The 27,945-nt window shown below is 35.9% G+C and overlaps 1 protein-coding gene across 1 annotated transcript in view; it reads left to right on the forward strand.

The window, feature by feature from the left end:
* Positions 1-27,945, forward strand: part of IL16 (interleukin 16) — a 169,070-nt gene that overhangs the window by 120,750 nt on the left and 20,375 nt on the right. Inside the window, exons 6-14 of the mRNA XM_051981168.1 lie at positions 458-572; positions 6,497-6,570; positions 7,407-7,623; positions 9,111-9,228; positions 10,501-10,633; positions 14,012-14,099; positions 17,336-17,817; positions 23,449-23,605; positions 26,425-27,514. Of these exons, the coding sequence (XP_051837128.1) occupies positions 458-572; positions 6,497-6,570; positions 7,407-7,623; positions 9,111-9,228; positions 10,501-10,633; positions 14,012-14,099; positions 17,336-17,817; positions 23,449-23,605; positions 26,425-27,514 (2,474 nt within the window). The remainder of the gene's footprint in view (positions 1-457; positions 573-6,496; positions 6,571-7,406; positions 7,624-9,110; positions 9,229-10,500; positions 10,634-14,011; positions 14,100-17,335; positions 17,818-23,448; positions 23,606-26,424; positions 27,515-27,945) is intronic.

The following is a 27,945-nucleotide window of genomic DNA, read 5'->3' on the forward strand; positions in this document are numbered from 1 at the left end:
GCTAAGTGTACAGTGTATGCATGTGTGTATCTCTGCACACATGCATGAGCACACACACACACACACACACACACACAAAACCTAGCTAGCTTGGGGTGAAGGGATACACTAGTTACCATTAACAGGAGGAAGAGATAATGGACTTATTTTTCTTCGTCCCAGAGTATTGACTTAGAAGATATAATTGAAATTTGCAGAAGTAAAGTTAATCTTCACGTAAATCAAAACAACCTAAAATTTGGAATTTCTAAAAAAATTCAAATTTGCAGTGGGTTCAACTGAAAGTATTTTAGCCAAAAGTGAATGATGATTTGTTGGGAGTGTTGCAGAGAGGACTCATATTCAGGTTGAATTTTGAATGACATGATTATAAAAGGCACTTCTGACTTTTAAGAATCTTTGTTTCTACTGACAAAACACAAATTATAATTACAACCCTTCTCCATCCTTTCTTTAGGGATTGGGTTTTAGTATTGTTGGTGGGAAGGACAGCATCTATGGTCCTATTGGTATCTATGTCAAGACAATCTTTGCTGGGGGAGCAGCTGCTGCTGATGGAAGGTTACAAGAAGGTAGGATTTTTTCCAATAATGATCTATGTCAAGAAAAATTTTGGAGATGAAATAAAAAAGCAAAAAACAGGCATTAGACCAGTGGAAAGACTTAATGTTCAAGATCTATTTAAATTCTTCAGGCTAAGAATAGTATTTATCATAAAATATAAGTATAGGGTAAGCAAAAGGAAAATATCTCAACTTGAAATTCCATATGTAAGTTGCCCAATTGATTACATCATCTATATAGGCCACTGTTTGCTCACATGTGACAGTTTTGCACATATCCCTTAGGTAGGAATGGAGGTCCCACTAGAGAGGATGAAGAAATTCATCTTTTCTACTCACCTCTATGTTTTTTCCCCTTATCACTTCATTCTCCCTGATTGCTGTTACTTCCCTCCTATTCTCCCTTCTCTCTTCTATAAAATTCCCTACTAATAATATTGCCAGCCACCTTTGTTCCACTACATCTGTGCTATATTTGCAGTTTTTACATAGAGAGACTGGATAACTCGTCATTAGGACCCAATCATATTTCCCATAACCCCTATCTTCCCTATCTCTATTCTACTTATAAGGAGAAGTAGCACCTTGGTTCTCCAAGCTAAGTGGTGGTAATCAAGGGCTCTTCCTCAGTTTTAAAGCTCCTTAGCTACCTCCCTTTGTTAAAGTTTACATCCAGTTTCGAGGTTAAGACTCGTCATCTCCCCTCTCTCTGATTTCCAGGAATGGGATCCAGAGATTTGTTTGAGATATTAGGCAATGGGTATTGCCTAATGTGAACTCCATACTGTTGTATAAGGGCAAGGGATTGGGATTAGGACAATCACAGAGACTGGATCTGTTTAAAAGCTAGGGATTTACTTTTTTTTTTAAACTGTTTTTATATGTTCTAAATAAAGTAATATGGCATAGGGATAGAGAGCTATCCTTAGAAATAAGAAGAACCTGGATTCAAGTCCAACCACTGACACTGACTATAGACAAATCAGTTAACCTCTTGTTTCTAGGCACCTCTTTAAGATGATAAATTGAAGAGAAGCCAATGTCCTCTTGGTACAGGGAGTTTCCTCATTCAGGAATTTCTATGCCAATGACCAATGGCCAATCATCATTCTGTTCCAATTCACTTTTCTATGTTTATCCAGGCCAGAGTCTACCTCGGGGGCATCTTACAAAACTTCTCTATTTAGCTGATGACTCCACACAACGTTTTGCTCAAGTCAGAATACTAAAGAGCCCCCAGTTCCCATGTTAGCAATTAGGCTTAATAAATCACTGAATATGAATCAGGCATTATTACTAAGACACACACACAGAGACAATGAAAAAGACAAACAAACAAATGAATAAATAAATTGTAAAGGACTTTTATCTGAGGCAATACACAATTAAAACAAATCCCTTCCACTTTAGAGAATTTTCACCTCCCCAAAAGGCTTATATAACTCTGGGGTTGAATATTCCCTCTTTCTCTTCATCTTCTCCTCCCAGGCTTCCCCCCCCCAAAAAAAAAAAAAAAAAGCATTTTGGTGTCCTAGAGAGTTAAGTACTTTACATCCTCTGATGAGTCATGCCTTTCCTAGAGACCTACATAAGCTTTCAGATTCAGAAGACCACCCAACAATGAGAGACCCCTTTTCTTTTTTTTTCTTTTTTTATTTTAATAGCCTTTTATTTACAGCTTATATGTATGGGTAACTTTACAGCATTGACAATTGCCAAACCTCTTGTTCCAATTTTTCCTCTCCTTCCCTCACCCCCTCCCCCAGATGGCGGATGACCAATAGATGTTAAATACATTAAAATATAAATTAGATACACAATAAGTATACATGACCAAACTGTTATTTTGCTGTACAAAAAAAAAATTGGACTCTGAAATATTGTACAATTAGCCTGTGAAGGAACTCAAAAATGCAGGTGTACAAAAATAGAGGGACTGGGAATTCAATGTAATGGTTCTTAGTCATCTCCCAGAGTTCTGTTCTGTCACTGGGTGTAGCTGGTTCAGTTCATTACTGCTCCATTGGAACTGATTTGGTTCATCTCATTGCTGAGGATGGTCAGGTCCATCATAATTGGTCATTATATAGTATTGTTGTTGAAGTATATAATATTCTCCTGGTCCTGCTCATTTCACTCAGCATCAGTTCATGTAAGTCTCTCCAGGCCTTTCTGAAATCCCTGTTGGTCATTTCTTACTGGACAATAATATTCCATAATATTCAAATACCACAATTTATTCAGCCATTCTCCAATTGATAGGCATCCACTCAGTTTCCAGTTTCTGGCCACTACAAACAGAGCTGCCACAAACATTCATGCACATACAGGTCCCTGTCCCTTCTTTATGATCTCTTTGGGATATAAGCCCAGTAGTAACATTGCTGGATCAAAGGGTATGTACAGTTTGATAACTTTTTGAGCATAGTTCCAAATTGCTCTCCAGAATGGTTGGATGTATTCACAATTCCACCAACAATGTATTTATTGGTGTCCCTGTTTTCCCACATCCCCTCCAACATTCTGCATTATCTTTTCCTGTCATTCTAGCCAGTCTGACAAGTGTGTAGTGGTATCTCAGAGTTGTCTTAATTTGCATTTCTCTGATTAATAATGACTTGGAGCATCTTTTCATATGACTAGAAATAGTTTCAATTTCTTCGTCTAAGAACTGGAGAGACCCCTTTTCAATAGAAAAACTCTTGTCTCTATTAGAGAGTTTAGTGACCCTTCTCAGTGATAAGCTGCCTTCTTTTGGGATTTATATAGGCCACATTTTTCCCAATACCTTCGAAGAGATTTATGTCTTCACACCATAATTGTCCTTCATTTCTCCTTGATTCTAGTTTACACTTAATTCTGGAACTCTTCTATAAGTGCTTCACTGACATTTCATTGCTGCTGTCTTTAATCTACCGTTGCTTCTTACATATACCATCTTTGGGGTTCCATCATTCCCCATGGAGGACTCAAAAGTTAAGTCTTTGTGCAGCATCTCACTTTTCTGAATATACTGGCTGACCTATTCCTAATATCTCTGTTTTTCCTTATTAAGGCTGTCTCAAGGGTGGAGCTCAGGTGTATCAAATAAAAAAATCAAATCAAATCAAATTAAAAAATCAACCATCCTCAATGTGTTTGTTGTTAAAGGAGTTGGGGAGAGGGGAGGAAAGACTAGTTGATTTCATATCTTAATAAAGAGCTAGATTTGTAAAAAGGATTTTAATAACTCATTAAGGAATTATGGGAATTTGGGAGGGTCTTATCAGAATGTTCCAATGTATACACCTTACATTTAAATATATTGTATCATTAAGAAAAATGTAATTTCATAAATTTCTGTTTTATTCACCATTTTTTCATTGCAAATGTATATGATTTTAGCTATATTATGGGTTACATTAGTTTTCCTGGGTTGGCCTGGGAACCTAACTGCTATTTATAAGATTGTTTCTTTGGGAAAATCCATTTGGATTTCCAAGCACCCAAACACAAAACAAAATTTTGGAAAATGATCTGTTCATAAACCTAACTTTGACTGATGAACCCAATTACTCTCATATCCACATTTCCAAGAAGTCATAATTTAGAGAATTTGTTGCTGCTTTCAATACATATTATGGGGTGGTTTGTATGTATGACATATCTATGCCATACTTTATTCTTAGAGTTTTTAATTGAAAAAAATAAAGGAGTATTCAGTGAATGAAAATATTTAGTATTCCTATCTCCAAGTGAGGAAAATCTAGTTAATTTCCTTTATTCTTATCAGAAATAGACACTATTCTATATAATACTAGAACTAGATTGGAGTCAAACCAAACTGTTCTAGAGTCTAGCTTCTTAAAGTATGGTTTTTGATCCCATATAGGATCTTATAACTGAATGTGAGGATCATGAAATTATAATTTTTTTTACCAGCAAATGTTTGATTTGTTTACCTATTTTGTATACCTATATATTTGAACTCACATAAAAATTTCTCTTATAAAAAGGGGTGGCCATTGACCCACACTTAACACCATACACCAAGATAAGGTCAAAATGGGTTCATGACCTAGGCGTAAAGAATGAGATTATAAATAAATTGGAAGAGCATAGGATAGTTTATCTCTCAGACCTGTGGAAGAGGGAGGAATTTATTACCAAAGAAGAACTAGAGATCATTACTGATCACAAAATAGAAAATTTTGATTATATCAAATTGAAAAGTTTTTGTACAAACAAAACAAATGCAGACAAGATTAGAAGGGAAACAATAATCTGGGAAAACATTTTTGCAGTCGAAGGTTCTGATAAAGTCCTCATTTCCAAAATATATAGAGAATTGACTCTAATTTATAAGAAATCAAGCTATTCTCCAATTGATAAATGGTCAAAGGATATGAACAGACAATTCTCAGATGAAGAAATTAAAACTATTTCTAGCCATATGAAAATATGCTCCAAGTCATTATTAATCAGAGAAATGCAAATTAAGACAACTCTGAGATACCACTATATACCTGTCAGATTGGCTAGAATGACAGGAAAAGATAATGCAGAATGTTGGAGGGGATGTGGGAAAACAGGGACACTGATACATTGTTGGTGGAATTGTGCTGGAGAGCAATTTGGAACTATGCTTAAAAAGTTATCAAATTGTGCATACCCTTTGATCCAGCAGTGTTTCTACTGGGCTTATACCCCAAAGAGATACTAAAGAAGGGAAAGGAACCTGTATGGGCCAAAATGTTTGTGGCAGCCCTGTTTGTAGTGGCTAGAAGCTGGAAAATGAATGGATGCCCATCAATTGGAGAATGGTTGAGTCAATTGTGGCATATGAACATTATGGAATATTATTGTTCTGTAAGAAATGACCAGCAGGATGAATACAGAGAGGACTGGCGAATCTTATATGAACTGATGCTAAGTGAAATGAGCAGAACCAGGAGATCATTATACACTTCGACAACGATATTGTTTGAGGATGTATTCTGATGGAAGTCGATCTCTTCGATAAAAAGAGCTCGTTCAGTTTCAATTGATCAAGGATGGACAGAAGCAGCTACACCCAAAGAAAGAACACTGGGAAATAAATATAAACTGCTTGCATTTTTGTTTTTCTTCCCAGGTTATTTATACCTTCTGAATCCAATTCTCCCTGTGCAACAAGAGAAATGTTCGGTTCTGCACACATATATTGTATCTAGGATATACTGTAACCTATTTAACATGTAAAGGACTGCTTGCCATCTGGGGGAGGGAGTGGAGGGAAGGAAGGGGAAAACTGGAACAGAAGTGAGTTCAAGGGATAATGCTGTAAAAAATTACCCTGGCATGGATTCTGTCAATATAAAGTTATTAAAAAAAATAAAAAGGGGTGGCAAGTAGAAAGGCCAGGGATTAACACTGCAACTTTATAGATGAAGTAATTGAGGCTCAGATAGATTAATTGCCTTAGATAAAATGAAACAATATTTGTAAAGCATGTAGGCACAGTGCTTGACAGAGAGTAGGTGCTTCATATATGTGTATCCCTTCCCCTTCTCAACATTCTATAGCTAGTACTATAAGTGGCAGAATTAGCCCTAAAACCAAAGTCTTCAGACTCTTTTTTTAATGTTCTATTAATGTGTACTGTCATACTTTTATTAAAATTTAACTTTGTTTTGATTGAGTTGAATCTGGATGGATTGTCACATAATCCAAAATAAGGAAAAAATGGAACTGTAGGATTCTCATTTAGCAGGAATTTTCAGCATGGTGAATACAAGTTAGAATTATAAATTGTTTAGTATATATGCTTGTTCAAAGTAGTAGAATGACTTCATCTAGGGGAAAATAGATTTTCAGATATATTACTACCTTCATGTACCCATAAATATCTCTTGAATTCTAATATATTTGGATTAGGTACTAATTTTCTTGCATTTTTCCTTTATCCAAAACAGGGGATGAGATTCTGGAACTCAATGGAGAATCAATGGATGGATTAACACATAATGATGCTTTGCAGAAATTCAAGGTAATCCTGTTTTATTTCATGGCTTCTTTGGAATGCAGGAGTTTCTTTGTTTTTAGATATGGATTAAACACACACATACACCCGCGCGCGCACACACACACACACACAAAGCAACAGTGAAAGCTCATTCATTTAACTTCTACTAATCAAGAATTTATGATGATTAAATCAGGAGTTTAGCAAAAGATTAATTTTGTTTTTAAAAAGAAGACTGCTTAGAAAACTAATGGCATTAAGCAAGATTATGGAGCAAATGTGTAAATTACTTAAAAATCCAAAAGTTTTCAAGAACTTTAGAAACACTAATTTGTAAAGCAATTCATATGCTAATTATAAATCAGTTTTACATATTCATTGAAACAGGTCTTATAAAAATTGCTTCTAGGTAACTGTCTAGTTCTAGTTATTTAACCTTCAACAAATAGCTTTCCAGTGTTTGTGCAAGGCACTAGGATTACAAAGATGAACTAGATAGAATTCTGTCTTTAGAGAAACTAATCTCCTAGTGGAGATGATTTCTATATTATAACACAGTGCTAAGGACCAATTGGGGGGGGGAGGGGAAAGAACCATATTCTGTGAGTGGATAGAGTGGGTACTTCTTTCTCAAAAGGATTCTTTTCATGGAGAAGATATTTGACCTTGTCTACTCTGCAACAAGTCTTGAAGAATAGAAAAGATTTTGGTGGGATCATGATAGGTAGTGGTGGTACCAAGTATCTATTTCTCACATTCAGTCTTTTCACTGTCTTTTCACTATCAGTTGAAGATCTCTGCTGATTAATTTGAGTACCTGGTTTTTGAATATTTTGTAATATCTTATTTTCTTTTTATAGCAAGCCAAAAGAGGGCTTCTCACTCTCACAGTCAGGACCAGCCTGAGTGCTCCCCATTCAGTGTCCAACTACCTCTCTCCTCAACTATGTCGTTCACTTAGTTCAAGTACCTGTATCACCAAGGAAAATAGTTCTTTTGGTCTGGAAAACTCATCCTTTTCAGCCAACACTGCCAAGCCCAATGATAGGATCATAATGGAAGTTTCTTTAAAGAAAGGTATGAACTTCTGGTTTGTTCTGAAGAGCACTATCCTTCAGGCTTTTCTTTAACCAACCCCATCCTTTTCTTGAATTACTGCATCACTGATCTCCAGAGGTATTTCATGCTTTTATTTGGAGAAAGCACAGTAACAATAAAAAGCACAAACTTTAGACTGATTTTATTTCACTATTATTCAGGACTCCCTCTCCTTTTTCTCTATACCTTCTCTCTTGACAGAAACCATCCATTTCTGTGCTAGAACGATGATAAATATCTTCAAGTCTATGTCTAGATGTACATCTTCAAGTCCAAACATAAATATGTATGTTACTCTCTCAGCCTCCAGAAGTCTGAATTCTAGTAATGCTAGTTTTGTTATTCATCTTACTATAGAGTGAAGATGACCTTTATGTTGAACTCTGTGTGTGTATATATATGTATGTGTGTGTGCATGTGTGTGTGTGTGTGTGTGTGTGTATGTGAGAGAGAGAGAACACACAGCACAAAGGTTATCTTCACTCTATAGTAATATACATGTGTATTTATGTATGTGTGTATATCTATCTAAAATAAATAAAAACAAAAATTTAATTAATAAAAATTTAAATATGATAACTATATAAATAATTTCTGTATTTTATTTATTTGTATATATCAGCACAGAGGAGATTTTCTTTAGGAAATCTTACATGGTTTCATCAATCAGAAGCAATGTTTAATACTTCTCTCATGAAACATTACTTTCTTTCTGATAGTTGTTTGTACATATGTGAGCTTATATCTTATTCCCCTTTTTAAATTATAAAATTCTTGAGGACAGAGATCCTGCTTAATTCATCTTTTTAACCTTCACAAAGCATAACAGAGCTTTTCCCATGTGAGAAAAGGTAATCAATATTTATTGATACATACTTAGTTTATAGAGAGGGCTGGGAGCAGACAAATAGAATAGAATAGGATAAAACATGTCATTAAGTACATGCAACTTACCAGGCACTATTAAATGAATAAATGATGGAATAAATAAATGAATAATACAATAAGGCTCTGCAAATGATGGACATCAACAAGGATATTTAGAGTTCTTAGAGAGAGTCAACTGAATTCCATATTCTCTGAAAGACATATTGCTCCTCATAATCTAATTTGGCATGCTCAAACATTTTGGCTATAAATTCTTTTTAGACTTCTGAAAATTATTCAGGATACCCCCTCCTCCCCAACCAAAGAGCTCTGTTTATACAGATTTTGTATGTATTTACTATATTGTAAATTAAAGCTCATTGTTATGAAAATAGTTTTAAACCTGTGGAATCTCTAAAAGAATCTTGAGGATCCTATAATGAATCCAGACCACACAATGATCTATTCAAAGACCATCTAGTTTAGGATTGGAATATAGAATTCTTTATATCATTAGTATGTTTCTGGTATACAGTGTAGCAAATGTAGATCCAACATTTAGTTAATTTGTCACTAAAATTTCACATTTTCCTTTCTAGAAGCTGGAGTGGGCTTGGGAATTGGATTATGCAGTATCCCTTACTTCCAGTGTATCTCTGGGATATTTATTCATACTCTGTCCCCAGGATCAGTGGCACATTTAGATGGACGCCTCAGGTATGATATCATATTTATTTCTCAAAAGGGATTGCCCTTTTGTAGGTGGTAAAAACTCATGTTAGACTGTGAAGGATCTTTTGGATTTGAGGGAGAGTTGTGGTGAGGTGTATGATATCTAAGTTTATTGATTTTTTTAAAAGAAGTTTTAAATGTAGTTAGGACTCAGATTTACATGTTTATGACAAGTCATTTTGTCTGTCAATATTTATCAAGTTTTAGTTCACATACATTCTAACCGGATGTCTTTGGGCAAAATTAATTACCTATCTAATTCCATTTCCCCATGAAAGGAAAAAAGAAGAAATCAGTATCTGCTCTTGCCTGTTTTATTAAGATTGAAAGGATAAAACCTAAAAGTGCTTTGGAGATTGTAAAATGCTAGAGGAATCCAGATTATCATTATTATTTGCATGATTCTTTCACCTGGGCCTGTTGGAAAAGTATGTCAGTCCCCACTTGAAACCATTAGTTAACGAACACATAATAATATGCCAGTCAACCAGAGTACTTATTAGTTCAGCGAAAGACATTTAATCAGACAGCATCATAAGTAGAAAAGATCTGAACATCTCTATATAGGGGTCTCTAAGAGATTGGATGTCATGATGAAGACAAAGATTGTAGTTTGGAGTTTTAAGGCAGGAGGAGTAGCAGCCCTACATTGTGATCAGATAAGGGAATTTCATGGAAGTGATTCATTTGTAGGTGATGAAAAGATCAAAGGCATGATTACCTCTATGTGTTGCTGAAGTGAGGTGAAGAAATAGGTTATGGGAAATGGGTAAATTAAATAATTGTGAATTTAAGTATTAGAGGGAGTATGAATATGTATGTTGAAGCTGTTTATTTGAACAATAGTCCATTATTTCTTTTGACAGTTTTTCTTCACATTCCCTTGGCCCTTACCTTTCCACACAGCAAAGGGAGGGAAAGGTATTTTCTTTCTCTCCTCATTTTCCCATTGTCCTGCAATTGCAGTATAATTTATATCCCATACAAAGAAGTTTTGATGACAGCTTCATTTTCTGGGGTGTGTTAAATATTGTGTCTGAGGAAATTGCTCCTTTCCCCTGTTTTTGTGTTAAGTTTCAATAGGGGAAAGGAAATCCAAAGACTGATTTAATTTCCAACTGCATCAGAAATCAGCCCAATCCTTCTTGAACAAGTTGCTATAGGAGCATTGTAACCAAGCTTTGAAAGTCTGCATGTCATTTTGCTTTGAATTATGTTTCTGGGATCATGGATCTCTTACTGATGTTTATTTTGCAGATGTGGTGATGAAATCATAGAGATTAATGATATCTCAGTTCAAAACATGACACTCAATGAAGTGTATGCCATTCTAAGTCACTGTGATCCTGGAGCAGTCCCAGTGATTATCAGTAGGCACCCTGATCCCCAGGTAAAACCTCAAATATTTCTAGTTTTTTTTTCAGTTGCAATCACAGAAGACAAAATCTGGAAATCAATCTTATAGAAATGAAGATATTCCTGAAAAATTTTACCAAAGAATGAATGTTCAGTATAAGCATGATAATCTTTATGTAGTGACTAAAATCTATAGCAAATAAGAATAGCAATAACAATAACAACAAAAAAAAAAAACAAAAAACAAAAACAAGAACAGAGAATTCATGGATGGGGATATTGGGAAGGATCATTATTAGGGGAAGTATAATCCTGTTTCTGGATTGTAGAGATGTGTTGCTTGATCCTGGAGTCCTACTGTGAAATGCATTGTTCTCAATCATATTTATAGAATTTTAAGCATATTTCAGTTTATTCTCATTGTACTTATAAATGAAGGAAAAGAAATTTAAATTATTTAAAATTATTATTTATTAAAATTATTATTTAAATCATTTAAGATAATTAGACTAGATTAGATAATAGAAGAGCCCGGTCAAATCAAAACAAGCTTTTATTATTCACTATGTGTCAAGTACTGTGCTAGAGCTGGGGATTCAAAAAAAAAGCAAAAAATAGTCCCTATCCTCAGGGAGCTCATAGTTTAATAAAGGAAACAACAAAGAAACAATTATGTAGACACAAGATATAGACAGGATAAATTGGAGATAATTTCAGTGAGGAGGCACTAGCATTATGTGGGATCTGGAAAGACTTTTTTCAGATTGGGATTTCAGCTGAGATTTGAAGGAAGCTATGGAGTTTACAAGGTAGAGATGAGCTGAGTGAGTTCCAGACATGAGGTAATATCTATCAATAAAAATGCTCAGAATTAGAAGATTGGAGGAACGTATTTGGGAGGAATAGCAAGGGTAAGTCATTGGGCCCTAGAGTGTATGGAGGAAGTAATTTTTAAGAAGATTGGAAAATTAGGAGAGGGGCAGGTTATGAAGGACTTTGAATGCCAATGTGTGTGTGTGTGTGTGTGTGTGTGTGTGTGGTGGTGGTGGGGGGGGATGAATTGTCAAACATATTCTAGGAAGATCAATTTGATGGCTGAATGGAAGATGGAGTAGTGTCAGGGACATCAACTAGAAATCTATTTCAAATAGTGTAGGTGTGAGATTTTGAGGGCTTGCATCACAGACACAGATATCAGTGTCAGAGACAAAAGAGGCTGTTGTGAAGGGTGTTGTGAAGATAAAATTAACAGGTCTTGGCAAGAGAATGGATATGGTGGATGAGAGAGTGTGAGGAGACAAGAATGACATTTAGCATGTAAGCATGGAGAATTGGGATGTTGATGGTGCCCTGAACAGTAATAGGGAATTTAGGAAGAGGAGATGATTTGAGAGGAAAGAGAATGAGTTCAGTTTTGGATATGTCAGTTTTAAGATTTCTAAGTATATTCAGATTCAGATGTCTAAGAGTAAAGTAGATCCTTTAATTTGCTAGATGTTTTTCTTTTTTGCTATGATTTAATTTGTTGTTTTTAATTGTGATCTATGTATTTAAATACCAGAACAATTTTTCATTAAAGGAGTATCTTTGGATAGTTTCCAAACTTTTGGATAGTTTTGTATTAGGTCACCAAAAGTTTTAATCAATTTGTTATTTTCTGGAATACTCAAAGGATTTAGATCTGGAGGGGTCAAAGAGATTATCTAGTTTGATCCCAAGTCTTTACATATAAGGAAACTGAGGTTTAGAGATGTAAAATGATTCCATCATAGTGATATAACTAGTGTACAAATTCATGTGTCAACTCAAAACATAACATTCTAGCTTTTGCACCATCCTATCAACAATTTTAAGAACGTACATCATTATTGACAAGCATTCATTGATGGATCTGTCTAGTAAAAAGTGTGAAACTATAATGTCCTGGTTGGTTTTCTGGAAATCTTGGGACCAGCCTTCATTTCAGTAAAGTAATCATCACCAGAATAGCCAGAGATAAAGTCCAAATTCTTTATTATCTCTTTCAAAGTCTTGTTTCCTTGTCTGAGGCCTGGGCTAGCTTTCTTGAGGTCCTCTGGAATGTGTCTTGGCTTCTGTGGGGGAGACCACGACAGTCTCTGTCTTGAAGTCTGTCTCAGTCCAAGGGCTTGTGCTCCAGCCTTCAGCCCTCTGTCTTCTCCCAGTCTGTCTCTGAGCCCCCTCAGAGTCTGACCCTGGGCCTTCTGAGAGAAGGTCTCTCAGGAGAGCCACCAGGAGCCTGATCACAGATGCAGTGTCTCTCTCTCTATCCTTGTTGGCTTCTTATATACTTTATTATAATTACATCATCGTAGATATAGAATCTTGTAGAACTATATTAAGTACTAAGTTCATGTACTGAATTAGAGAACTATTAATCACCATGCTAAACTAGATAACCATTGTCTTATCAATTCCACTGACTTAACATCTTGTAAGAATCCTTGTTTCAAATACAGAGTTCTGGCTCATAACATGAAACAAAATATGTTTCCTCCTCATTGGGAGAACTTGGTTGAGAGAATAGAATCTAAACACAAAGGGATTAATCATTATACTACAACATCATATGGGCAAGCACCAACCTAGAGATTCTGATAATAAGCTGTATAGGTAGAGAGAAAGAACTATTCTCAAAATGCCACTCAACTCTAAATGGTTCGATTCTGATGCTATGATTTTGATAGACTTGAGAATCAAGGACATGGAATCCAGAACTCCTAGGTTCTTATCTCAGTCCAAATTTTAACTAGCTGTGTGACCTTCAGACAAGTAAATAATTTTATCTCTTTGGCTCTTACTTTTCTCATTTGTAAAGATTAGAGGAGATCTACAATCTTAAATTTAAAATTTAGATTATCTCTATAGTCTTACTCTGCACAGAAACTCTAGGATTTTATCCTTGGAGGAAGTAATTGATCTGGAGTTTGAAAGAAGGTGAAACTTAAAGAGGGGAAGGAATCCTAGGCAAAAGAGCATGAGCACAATCAAGAATATACACAACATGTATATGGGGACAGATGAATTTGACAAGAACAAAGGGTTCATGTAAGGAAAGTAATGGGAAATAAAATTGGGGACAGATTGTGGGTCTTATAGATTTAAGAATTTTACAATGGATCTTATAAACGGAAATTATTGAAGTTTTTAAAGAGGGGTGTGTGTATGTGTGTGTGTACGTGTGTGTGTGTGTGTGTCTTTAGAGAAGATGATATGAATGAAACTGCTTTAAAAAGATTACTCTGTCAGAATAGATGGAAGGAGAGAGAAAACAGGCAATAAAAGTAGTAAGAGATTAATACAATAACCTCAACTTGGCATGAGGTAATAATTAGATTCTCAGTTCTCTTTTAGTTCCTAATGCAAGTTCACAAAGTGAGGTGATATTTTTTAGGTGTCTGAACAGCAATTAAAAGAAGCTGTGGCCCAGGCTGTAGAGAATAGCAAATTTGGAAAAGAGAGACATCAGTGGAGCTTGGAAGGTAAGAAAAATAATGAAGCCAAACTAATCCTTTTCCTCCTTTGCATGTGGGTGACATAAGGCTGTTGATTACAGAGTACAACAAATGCCTAAAATGAAACTTGCTATGTCAGGATTTATAAGCTACCACTTTCTTATGCTTTAAGAGTTTAAAATTGCCCTTAGACTTTGAGACAGCCTGTAAAAAGCTCTCCTTTCTGCTTTCAGGCTGATTTGGACAGTGAACACATTTATTTATTTTTACATTGAATTATTTATTTATCTTCATGTAACTTCCATTTCATTTTTTCCCTATTAAAAAGCATTTATTTTCTCTCTCTCCTACCTCTTCACATTGTAAAAAGAAAACGAAAGTCAAAACCCTTATAAGAAATATTCATAGTCAAGCAAAACATAACAAATTCCCTCCTTGGCTATATCCAAAAATATTTGTCTTATCCTTCATGCTGAATTCATCACCTCTCTGTCAAGATGAGGAGCATGCTTTACCATCAATGTTCTGGAATCTGATTGACTATTTCATTGATCAGAATTCTTACCCTATCAAAATTTGTTTTTATAATTCTCATGTTATGTCTCATTAACTTCTTATTTGGACTGGTCCAATAGATATTTAATTGGCTGCTTCTCCAATTTATCCTATGTATCTGAAACCTTAACAATCTTCTTTAAGCAACTGGATGGCATAGTGGTAGTTGGGTGACATAAGGGATAAAATACTGGATTTGGAGGGAGGGAAAACCTGAGCTCTAACATTCATTAGCTGTGTGACACTAGGAAAGCTAAACCTCATTTTCCTCAACTGTAAAATGAGGGCTTAAACTAATAGCCTCTAAGGTCCTTTACAATTCTAAATTTATGACCTTAGATCTTAAGCCTAGATCTCATCATATCAATCCCCTGCTCAGTGGTTTCCTCACTTCCTGCTAGATAAAGTTTCAATGACTTGGCATGAAAGAGGTCCAGGATCTCCCTCCAACTTAACATTCTAGTTTGTCCCCAACTATTTGCCTTTGTGCATCCTTTCCTCTAGGTAAACTTGAGAATATACCAGTTTCCGGGACATATCATTCACATTAGTACTTAATAAATATTTGTTGATTAGAGTTGAATACTTATAAATTATTAGGTTAAATTCTTAATTGGATAACAATCATCAAAATAATTGGGAGTCAAGAAAAGTTTAAAGAGGCAGAAATTTAAGCTGATCATGAACTTCAACTGGTAAGATGAAAAGTCTAGATCAATGGACAAAACAATTACAAATAAGACATTTATGTGTCTGGTTGGAAGCCTACAGGGTGATCACAGAAGACCTTGAACCATAAGAGTGATACAATAAGAGCTAAGCATTGTTCAAAGATATAGCATGGCATCTATCTTTCTTTCCCTCTCCTTTGTCATAGTCTTATCTTATAATATGGTATAGTAGAAACAACATTTGGTAAAGAATCAAGGGGGAAAATGATTTCTATCATCAACTTTGTCATCAACTGTATGAGCTTGGATTTAACTCTTAAATACCTCTTGGTTTTAATTATTGCAACTATAAATTCAGGGAAATTAATTGAAAACTACTTAGTCTTTAAGGTCTCCTACATCTATTATTCTATGATTTATAATAAATATCTGCTCCAATTTTCTAACCACTGAGATGATGAGAATTTTGTTCCTTGACAGATCTTGTAGGGGAGGTAAAGTCATTTCTGGATTATCTACTCTTCTAAAAGAATCTCTTTCTCTTTCCTTCACCTTCATCTATCTGTATGTGTGTATATGTGTTTATATATGTATATATACATAAACATATATAGACACACATATATATGTTGTATGTGTATACATATAGATATACTTATAGACATAGTAACCCACATATACTACTTCATTCATCATAATCTCACCTTTTATGGAAGATTTCAACATACTAAATATAAGTCCATAGTCTTAACAAAATTGGCTAGTTCAACAATCAATTATGATAGAATAAGCACTGCTTTTGGGACCAAGGATGTTTTTTTTTTAATTAGGTTTTTCAGTTGGCTATTTGAGTAATGGTAGAATGAAATAGAAATTAACTTATCTATATGAAGGATTAAATCTACTGTAGAGGTGAAATTACTAAGCTGTATTGTTTACATGACCCTTAAGGGGAAAAAAGATCAGCATAGCTGGGCTCATATATATCCAATAGTAACATGGATCTATTCCTTTCCCAAGTGGCTGAGAGAATAGGGTGCTAGATCTGGAGTCAGGAAGGCCTGAATTTAAATCCAGCCTCAGATACTTCCTAATCATATGATCCTGAGTCACTTAACCTCTGTCAGGCTCAGTTTCCTCATCTGCAAAATGCAGATAATGTTAACATCCATCTTCCAGGACTGTTACAAGGATGAAATGAAATATTTGTAAAGTATGTTACAATTCTTAAAGCAATATATAAATGCCAGCTATTATTCTAGCCAGTACTGAGACACATGTGGATTGTCTAAGGCTGGAGGGAAGGTAGGATTCACTAGAGAGGAGGATTGTTTTTGATATCCTTTGAAGAAGGAATAATAGCTTGTATTTATTTAGGGCTGTAAGATTTGTAAAATGTTTTACATGTATTATTCTATTTTATATTCATGACTCTGTGAGATAGGTACTATTATTATCCTTATTTTTCAGATGAGACTAATGCAGGATCACACAGTTAAGTTATCTAAGACAAGGAAAGAAAAAAAAATTTTCCTAACTGTCAAAGGCATGGGTATGAACCTCATATTCATTTTTTGAGTCAGGTTAGACAGAATATATTCTGTATTTGATTTCTTGTTAAATCAAAACGTTAACCACTTGAGGGGAAACTGAGGACTCTTATAGGGAGAAATAGGAGCACAATTATAATTATAAAGAAAATTATAGATGAAGCCAAGAGTCAAAAAGACTTGATCTCTGATCAAGATTACATCCAGATCCATGATGACACAGTCTATAATACTATTTATTCATAACTTATCTATATGTTCTTTGGCAATCAAGGTAACAGGCTTCAAACTATAAAGTGTAGATAAAAGTCCTGTCCTGCCAGACAAGCATGAGCTCCTTGAAGGTAGGGACTATTTTTATCAAATACTTCTGTTGTATTCTAGTGATACTTAGTATAATTTGGTAACATAAGAAATCATGTAAAATTTGTTTCTGTGTTCTAAATAAATCTTATTCAAGAAGTTTTGACTAATAATCTAATTGCAGGTATCAAAAGACTAGAGAGTAGCTGGCATGGCAGACCCACATGTGAAAAGGAGAGTGAGAAGAGTTATGTTCCTTTCCACCGGAGATCTCAAAAAGTCATGATCCGATCTAGTAGTGAGGGCAGTTACACTCCAGCCTCATCGATTGGGAACAGCAGTAACAACAGCCCGCAGCAGCCTTCAGACTTGGAGACAGGAGCGGCCAGTGTGAATGCTCCAATGACCCAGGAACCTAGTTTGTTGATTTCATCTTCAAGAACCAGCTCAGAGAGACAAACTCCAGTGGGGATTGAGGAGAGTCACCCACCCTTGAAAATCAAGAAATCTTTCGAGATTCTGGTTAGAAAGCCCACTTCTTCCAAGCCCAAACCTCCACCCAGAAAATACTTTAAAACGGATGCAGCCACTAGTGACCAGCAGCAGAACCTTGATGGAAAAGAGATTTCATTATCAGTTGAACAAATATCTCCAGCTAAGAACCAAGTAAGATGTTACTGTGTTAAAATAAACTAAATGTTTACTATAAGTGAAGCACTGGGGATCCACATACCATCAGATGTTCTAATCAGACCAGTAGATCTAAATAAAGGATTTCAATTACTCTACCAGAGTTTCTCTTAATATATAATCAGGCAGGAGTTTTTTCATCCTGAGCTTGTTTAAATTTAGAAGAGCATGTTTGAATCTAGGTGGAGCTAGCAAATAAATGTACTGTCTTTATGACAGTTCTTAAGTTGCTATAGCTATAAGGAAGCTTAGATATTATTTGCTTCATGCTTGTCATCTTATAGATGAGACTCCGGGTACATCTACAGTGGACCTCATAGGAATCTCCCTGATATTTTGGATCACATGCATATTAAATGCATAAATAGTCATTAAAACCTATCTTCCATTTATAGTATAATCCAAATAGAATGACAAGAGACCTAAGTTTTTACCCCATCTCTGTTAAAACTGGGTGAGCTTTGTCACTTAAACTTTTTTAGACCTCTCTAAAGAGGTACATCTATGTAATGAGAGAATTGGGATAAATGACTTTTAGGATCCTGTTTCTAAAATGTTCCAAAAGAAATTAAGCATTTAGTCAACTCGATAATAATTTACTATCTCTGTCTATGTCTATTTCAAAACAACTGCCAATAGAAGTGATGGAGATTTTTTGGTTAGTTAGAAACTCCCTTTTTTTTTTTTTTTTTTTTTTTTTTTTTGGTAATAGTTTAGAAGTATATCTACCTACATTGTGAATGTATACCATCCTCTATGTAGGACTATGAGAACATTATAAAAAATTTCTCCAGATTGATTCTAGATCTTAGGATTCCATAGAATCCTGTGCTAACAGGTAAGGCTTATGTAATTCTAATTTTTTTTTAGTCCAAACCAACAATTCTTAAGGCAGACTCAAAGCAGCATCAATACAGGGACATCACCGAATTAAATTTAGAAATGATTCTTAAACTCAGGATAGACTAAATGAGTCTTGACCTTATCGATGATTAACCTTATGGTTAAGGGTATATGACCAACCCAGTTAATATAGAATAGGAAAAGGGGCCAGACCTGAACTTTCATTAGTATAAAGATTCTATCTCTATCAAGGCAGATTGAAGCCTTCTCTGAATGTTATTCTCTTGGAGAGAGAATAACTCTCCTAGCTATGGATAGATTAAATAAGTTGTTCAGAGTCAGTATGGTCAGAAGTCAGGTCCATCTTCCTTTGAGGCTGCCTCCCTATTCATTATCTACATTATCCACAATCTAAGTTATAAGGACAATAAACGTTGTTTAAAAGGCCATTTAAGATCATAGGGTCATAAGCCTAGAGCTACAAAGGATTTCGGAAGCTTTTAGTCCAACTCCCTCACTTATTCCCTCCTGTGTCCTCTGCCTCCAGAGCCAGAACTGTTAGGTGAAAAGATTCAGATACTTGGTACACTTTCTTTTTGACTTGTTAAGGGTGAAAGTGTAGCAGAAACATTTAGCTATGAGAGGCTGGCGAGGGAATTATTTTTTTTTCAGAATGGATGCCTTGAATTGTTTCTCAGGCTATTGTATCCACCACAGGTCAAGCCTGAGGTAAATAAATCTACCTCAGGCAATGGTTATGTGATCAGGAAGTTTAGCCCTCAGAAGGACATAGACATGAACAGAAACCACAAGTCTTTTTTTTTTTTTTTTTTTTTTGGATATATAGAACTATTATCTGGCTTTAACATCAAAACTATGTCAGTGGTATTTATTCTGTCTTATGGGGATGAGACCAGCTACCTTTTCTTTACCATTCCAGTCTGCCATGCTTCTCAGACCCAATATATGTTTTAAGGAGAAATCATACTGTCTTATCATTCTGTGTCCGTATTGCCCCTCCTTATGGAATTAAGCTCTTGATGAGGGCTATTTCATTTTTGCCTGACTTGGCACACAGTAGACACTTAGTAAATGCTAGTTAACTGATTAATGTCCATTTAGATGGAGATGAACATTTTGGGTTTCCTTACTCTTTTTTTCATGTAGTTTCTAAGGAGTTTTTGCTGTTGCATGCTTCTTCCATTTCTTACCATTTAAATAAATACTTTTCTGATTGTTACTCATTGTTGAGTCCTTTATCCAGCCTTGTTCCAGGATAGAACAGCCAGACTATGGGATTTCATTATATTTTATTAGGTCTAACATCTAAATTCTCATAGTCAATTTAGCTACTTAGTACCAAAGATCTTATTGAAGTCTTATACAATAATACATGAATAATTAGGTTCATATGGGGTATCTCGGTGATACTGTAGATAAAGGGCCAGTGACAGAGTCAGAAAGACCTGAGTTCAAATCTGGTTTCAGACCTTTACTAGCTGTATGACCCTGGGCAAGTCACTCAACCCTGTTTGCCTCAGTTTCCTTATCTGTAAAATAAGCTGGAGAAGGAAATGCAAACCACTCCATCATCTTTGCCAAGAAAATCCAACTTGGATCATGGAGAGTTGGAGAGTTGGACACAACTGAAACAATTCAGTATCTTGGAGATTTAGAGATTGAGAGCTAAAAAGCATCTTAGAGGTATTTTAGTCTAACCCCCCTCATTTTACAGATGAGGAGACTGAGGTGTCGAGAGGTTAAGTGATGGGCCAGCCCAATGTCACATAGAAAATGACAGACCCAGGATTTGAATTCTTAAGAGCTTTGGAATTAGAATTTGTATGATTAAAAAAAAACAATTACTGAACAAAGAAACAAACTGAGCTGTTTGCAGTATTATGAGAGCCTGAAATCTTGAAGAGGAAGAGGAACTCAGGTTGCTAAAAAGGAAGTTTAGTTCCTCAAAGAGCAGGATGTGGTTGCTTTTGTACTTAGCTAATGAGTTCTTCCTTTTTAAAAAATGGATGTCATTTGTTTTTGTGACTGAGAGCCTAGGAGAGCAAAAGGAAAACTTAAGAGATTTTTAGCAGCTGGGCTGTAAAGCCACTGGTTAGGAAATAGAGTGCAAGGAGCACCCACACACACTTTCTGAGGACCTTAAGGTCACCTTTTTGGTGACCCTGTGGACAGAACAGGAAGTAAAGGAGCTATACTAAGCATTGAAGCATAACCACTTAAGTGAAAGTCCTTGGGTAGGCATGAGCTGGTGCTGTTGGAGGCCAGAGTTTCACTAATGGACTCTTTTTAGCAGGAAAAAATAACATGGCTCCCACTTATAGAGCTAGAAGGCAATTCTCAGCAATAAATTTTTTTTTTTTTTTAAAGCTGCTCTGCCATAAATTAGAAAAAAATAGTTTAGGAGGCTGAATAAGGTTCTCCCAAAGAGCCTGTTAGGAAAATAAAATGGATGGCATATATGTCTAGTACAAGCAAACAGAGGAAGAACATGTATTCTGCCCAGGGGCATGACAAATATTTGTCTGATTATGGAAGAACCTCTGTCCAGAATGCTTGGGCTACAGAGATAGTACAGAGAGAGTTGGCCAATAAAGTGTTTTCTTTCATTCTGTTTTATATCATATCACATTCCTTTGGGTACACAGTATCCTTACATGTTTGTTTTGAAATTAAATGTAATTTCTTCTGAAGGAAAGAAAATTCCATTAAAAGTATCATATTTTTAGTTCTTTTGTGTTCTGTGGAAATATATCTCCATTGTAGACCATCATAGATTGAGAATTCGAAATGAACTTTGAGGTTATCAAGTAATATGATTATAAACTGAGAGTTGTATGGGACCTTACAGGTTGCCCACAACAACCTTCTCATTTTAGAGCTGAGGAAGTGCAGCCCAGAGAAAGTTAAGGGAGTTCCCCATACAATCACATAAGTAGAAGTAACAAACCCATAATTTAAGCTTGGGTCCTCTATCATGGAGCTGACATTCTTTCCTTTATGCTACATAGCCATTGTGCCCTCTATGATGTTCCATTATCTTTAAGATCATTATCTTAGTGGAAATACAAACAGTCCTTCTAAATTCATCATTTTAAGATAGACTGACCCAGCTTACATTTGAGTTTTGTTTATTTTTTATTTAAATTATTTTTCCTATTTACACATTCCTTTAGGAATTCTATCAGTATAATAGATTTAGAGCTAGAAAGAATCTTAAAAGTCATTCATTCCAACTTCCACATTTTGTAGATGTGCAAATAGAGGCCCAGACAGGTTTAGTGACTTGACCAGGTCACATAGCTAATAAATCTCCAGAGTTTTCCACTCCCAGGTTGATTCTTTTGTGAAGGCAAATTAAGCCAATTTGCCTCCATTTTGAACTAGCCTTTTATTATTGAATGGGTGCTGCCTCAGAGAAACTGAGACCTGGGAACGACCTCAGCTTAGAAAGACTAAGGTCCCCCATTGTATCTGAAGCCATTGCTACTCATCATGACCTATATCTTGCCCCTGGATTCTGATGATTCTGAACAAAAAAGTAAGGTTGATGACTTTGCACAATTCTGCCTCACTTAAATCTAATTCACTTGCAAGTCAAGAAATTACCTTATCGATATTGTTCCTCTTGGAAAACAAAGGATAAATAAGAAAATCCAAGAGCAGATTTGCATCAAGGTCTTCTCAATCTCAAGTCCCTATTTCATCTGCTATACCATCTTGCCATTAAATACCATGTGAATGGCTGTCTGTCTAGATATTGATGTTGAGGCAGTTTAAACTCTAAGGCCTTTTATGATCCAGTTTAATATTTCATAGCAGAAACTTTCTCTGCCTTTATGGTCTTGTTAACTTAAAAAAAGCCCAAAGGACCTTGCAGCAATTAATTTTTTTAAATGAGAAGAACACAAAGGAAAGAACAGCTCTGAATAGTATTTTAATTTGCAAAATGTTAGAGAGTTATTTCAATGATGTCTTTCTCAGATGGTAATCTGTTCTCAGCATGCACAGATCAGAGACATAAAATTCAATAGAAGATGGAAAACACAAACCACCGACTTAATTGTTTCCTCTGAAGAGCAGAGCAGGTGACAAGAGGAGGTCCAGGAAACATGCTGCTGCCCTAGCAGCTGAACCTTGGGGACTGTCAAGCAGGCGGGAATCTTGACCCTATGATTAAATAATAATCCTTTTGACCTTTTTCCTTGAAAATCAAAAAAAGTTTTCAGGCTTTTCTCCTCATGTCTATCCTCAAAGTACAGCTTTTCCTGCTTATCATCTCCCGGCCCCCCACTCCATATCTGAGGTCCCATGTAATCCTTTTGTTTGGTTTCCAGTGAAGTATAAGCTCAGCATTGAATTTAATTTTGTGACAAACCAACTTTCTGCAAACTAACCGGTTAGAAAAAAATGTGATAGTTTCTGCATTGAAATTGTTTTTAAAGCAACGGGAAATCAATGCCACAAGGTTGATTGGTCCAGTGACTGTAACTAATTTTAGAGCTACACAAATGCATAGAAAGAGATATTATTAAACTCTTTCCATCATGCTTCGCACCACCACCATCCCCACCAAATAGTTGAAATGGCCTATTATGAAGATGTTAAAATTTTTTTCATCTAAAGCAAAAGTCTGATCAATCCTTAAGATTTCTACTAAGGATACAGAGATGGCTTTGCCCATAGCGATTCTTACCATTTATAGCATGGCATTTTTACAGACTGTGTTTCCTGTTTACACCACAGGAAGTGGGAAACCTGCAGCTACGGGGAAAGAAAACTGCTATAACTCTGAGTGAAGTCTCATCTTGTTCAGAATCAAGAGTTTCGGTTCAAGCAGAGGGTGCTGAGGCTCTTGCCTCAACTCCAGTAGAGTCAGAGCAAGAGAATGTAACAAGGACAGGTATGTTTGGACTTATAAGTGGTTTTAGATGCTTCTGAATATCTTCTGAACATCTGTCTGGGGGTTGGATATATTTGTAAGTTGTGAAAATGAACTTGAAAAGTTTGATTCCAAAATTTGAGTGGAAGTTAGTCATTTTGGGTATTTGTGCATGCATTAACCTCTCTTAAAAGTGTGCCAGAAGGCAGGATTTTAACCCAAGTTTTCCTGATTTTTATGCCATCTTTCTATGCAAGGTATTATACTGTTTCTTCTCCTAAACACTAGCAGATGAAGATTCAAATCCTCTTTTTCCTTCTCTTCCTCTTCCTCTTCTCCCCTTCCTTCCCCTTCTCTTTCTCTTATGGAAGCTGCATTTAAAATAAAAGTTATTTAAACTGACATGTCCATTATTATCTCACAATATGAAACATGCTGTTAGAAGGCATAAAACCTATTATCTAGAAGGTCTTAGGTCTATGATATGTAGAAAACAGAGAAAAGATGTAATTGAATGATATATCTACAAATGCTTCAATATGAGGTAGTTTTCTAGTGATGAAGAATACTCTAGATCAAAAGTAGTTTTAAGGAAAGGTAATTTTGAAATGAACAGCGTTCAAAAAAATCTTCTTCTATAGGAATTAGGATTTCCACCAAAAGAGCTCCTGACTTTGAGTTCAAACTCAATTTGTTTGAGTCAAATTAGTTTTGTGACCCTTCTTGTTTCAAAGCCTCAGTTTCTTCATTTCTAAAATAAAGATTATAATATCCATTGTCCTTATCCAAGAGACTTGTTTGAAGGTCTACCTGAGTTGCTGACTCTGCTTCTTAGCTTTGTGACTTTGACAAGTCATTCATCTCTCTAGGTCTTACAAAGTTCTCTCTCCCCCTCTCCCCTCTCCATGTCCCTCTCCCTTTCCCTCTCTCTCTTCCTTTCCTTCTCTGTCTCTGTCTGTCTGTCTGTCTGTCTGTCTCTGTTTGTCTCTGTCTCTCTCTCTCTCTCTCTCTTTCCATTCCAAGAAAAACACAATCCATTTATTTATTTTTCTCAAAATCATTATTATCATCAGCAGGGTATCAAAACATTTATGTAGTACAAAACATTTATGTATGTTGCAAAACTCTTTACATATGTCATTTTATTTGTTCTCTACAACAACCCTGTGAAATAGATATTATTTTCCCTATTGATGAATAAACTGATGGAAATTAGGGTTGTCCAGTGTTGCACAGGTAGTAAGTATCTTTTAGACAGGCTTCAAACTCAATTATTCCTAATTTTAATTCCAACATTTTACACTGTGCCACTACCAGTTGTTGCCCAGATCCTAAGTTTAATCATAAGCATAAATAGTTTAAGGAATTAATTATTTCTTTCTTGTATGTAATAACTAATTATTGAATCAGGGCCAAGGTTTTTCCCCTTTTCTACTTCTGCTTCCAAAAACCAACCAGTGTGAGAAATCTCTCAAGAGACTTACCCTCACCAAGATCTAATGAGATAGTAAAAGAAATTCTAATTTTAGGCTAATGGGTGTATTCTTGTTTATTACATTTGCTGAGACAAATCTGGGAAAATGTGCATCCTCCCTTTTGTCAGACAGGTAATATGGAAATTGATATCTCTCAGATTAAGATATGGGGTTATACTAGTCATACACAACCAAGGCACTCATTTTAATATAGCCCACCTTTCTTTGTGTTAACCAAGCTCATTGGAGTGAGTTCACAATTTATATGTCTTTGAAGAGTGAGTGTTTCTAAGGATGGCAATCAACTCTGATTGATTAATCATTTTTAAAATAAGACCATCATGTTACTAATTAACCCAGAAACAATGTCTTTTGAATTATTTTTATCATCACACTATTACAGTTGAGTAGGTATAGTACTAGACTTGGAGTTGGTTTAGCTTCAAATCCTACTCAGTGCACTCACTGGCTATGTGACCCTAGACAAGTTGTGTCCAGCCCCAATTTTTACTCATTTGTTAAATAGATTGTTGAACTAGATGACCCTGATGTCCCTACAACTTGTGAACAAGTCAAGGTTAGCATGTTTGAATTCAGAGCTGTCTCTGACTCTTAATAAATAATGAAGTCATTTATACTCACCATATTTTAAAAATAGAATTAAAAGCTAAATACCAAAAGAAAATGTTAAATCTTTAAAAGTTAAAGGAATGAAATTTAATTTTTGAATTATTTCATTGGAAGTCACTGGGTTATTGCCAAAAGAACACTGCTCAGAACAGGGAGATTGGGAATCTATTTATGTCTGTGAGGCTGTGGACTTCTCTGCTCCTCAGATTCTTTAATCAATTAAAACAAAAGACAGCTTTTGGACAATCTCTCAGGTTCCCTCCACCTCCAAAGTGCCTTGATTCTATGAAGTTAATTCCCATGTTTTCTAAATTCAAAACCTAACTCAGACACTTATTACCTGCATGAACCTGGGAAAATCATTTAGCTTCTGTCAGTCTCAATTTCCTCATTTATAAAATGGGAATAATAATAGCATCTCTCCTAGGGTTGTTGTGAGGATCAAATTTAATGATATTTGTAAAGTTTTCAGTATAGTGCCTGGCACATTGCAGGCAATTAACAAATGTACCCTTCCTTTCCTTTTTCCCTTTTACCCTTTGTAGAATCAATTAAATCTGACTAGGACTTAGATGACAATGCCCTAACCAACATCATCACCCTTCCAAGTCACAAATATGATAACGAACCCTCTTATTTTAGCTCTTTCCTCTCTATTAGAAATACTAACTTTTAAACTAGTCTATTCTCACATAAAGTTTAAATTTTGAGTTTTTCTTTCTCTTTGTTGTTTAGGTGCCATCTCACTAGTGAAGCATCCTATACTTAAGAGACAAGCCCGGGTGGATTATAGCTTCGACACTACTGTGGAAGATCCTTGGGTTAGAATTTCAGACTGCATCAAAAATTTATTTAGCCCCACCATGAGTGAAGACCATGCTCACCTAGAACTCAGGTCTAATGTTAGTTCCAGTGAAGAAAATCACAAATGCGGCATTTCTGATGGAGTGCTACAGAAACTTGAAAATACAGGTGACATTTCCAAAGGCTACAAAGCTGAAGAAAATGGCACCGTGAAGAAAGGTCCTCCAGTAGCACCCAAACCAGCCTGGTTTCGTCAGAGTTTGAAAGGCCTAAGGAGTCGATCAGGAATGACAGACTCCAAAACACTACCAGATCAAAGCACTCCCACCCAACCCAGTCCAACTTCCAGGGAGCGCTCTTTGTTCTCGGGCAGAGCTTCATCAATCAAACAAAGGATCAGTTCTTTTGAGACATTCAGTACATCTCATCCTTCAGAGAAAGGAAATCAGAGACTGTTTCCCAAACTCTCCCTCGGAGAGAGAGAAAAATCTGGTAAACAAGACACAGGAATCACTACTGGTCTTTTCCCTCAAGGAGCCCACCGTACTACTGATCAGCAGACTTCTGCAAAGACCCCTCTGCCCCTGGACTCATCTGCTATTTCAGTTCCCAAGGATGTAGACTCGTCTGATTCACCCCCACCAGCACGTCCATCCAGCCCTCAGAAGGACCACAACACTGACAGTGACCTCTTGAGTCTGCTTCAGGCACAGATCACTGAATCGCAGTGCCTCCTTGTGAATAATGCTCCAATCCAGCGAGCTCGGAGCTTCCCCCTGACCACACACCAAGCTTGTGAGCTGAAGGCCACAGAAGAGAAATCTAGCAAGCTCTACTCCATCAGCAGCCAGGTGTCATCAGCCTTAATGAAATCTTTCCTCTGCCTTCCTCCATCTCCAGTCTCCTGTGGACACAGTCCCTGGAACCCTCGAGAAAGGTCATCTCCAACCCCTGTGGAAGATATGAGGGCTGGCAGTCCTTCAAATGAAAATTCTTCTATGGACACAGGCTTTTCGCTGAAGTAAGCCATTTAAAGTATTGTCTATGAATAGATTATGAATCCCAAGAGTCTCTGCTGTAGAGCACATGCCCAAAGGAACTCTGTCCAATCCTGTTTGTATTCAAAGGACAGTTTATTCCCATTATTAGTTTATAGTTCAGACTTTGAGCAGACTTGGTGATGAATTAGAATCTAAGGACATTTCTTGGAAATCTTACACTCCTGTGAAAATAAATATATAAAATCTATAAATTATATAAAAATATACATAAAATGGGTCTGGGAGAATTCCCTTAGCATCTATGCATTAGAAAAGTTTTGATCAGACTTTCCCTGTTTAAGACCTTTACCCAAAGATTGGATCTTAATTGAATTTGCTTTGTAAGATTATAAGTAGGATTTAAATTTGGAAAGGGTTTTAGAAAATATCTGTCTCACTTTATAAAAAAGAA

Source organism: Antechinus flavipes, chromosome 2 (genome assembly GCF_016432865.1).
Source record: "Antechinus flavipes isolate AdamAnt ecotype Samford, QLD, Australia chromosome 2, AdamAnt_v2, whole genome shotgun sequence".
NCBI lineage: Eukaryota > Metazoa > Chordata > Mammalia > Dasyuromorphia > Dasyuridae > Antechinus > Antechinus flavipes.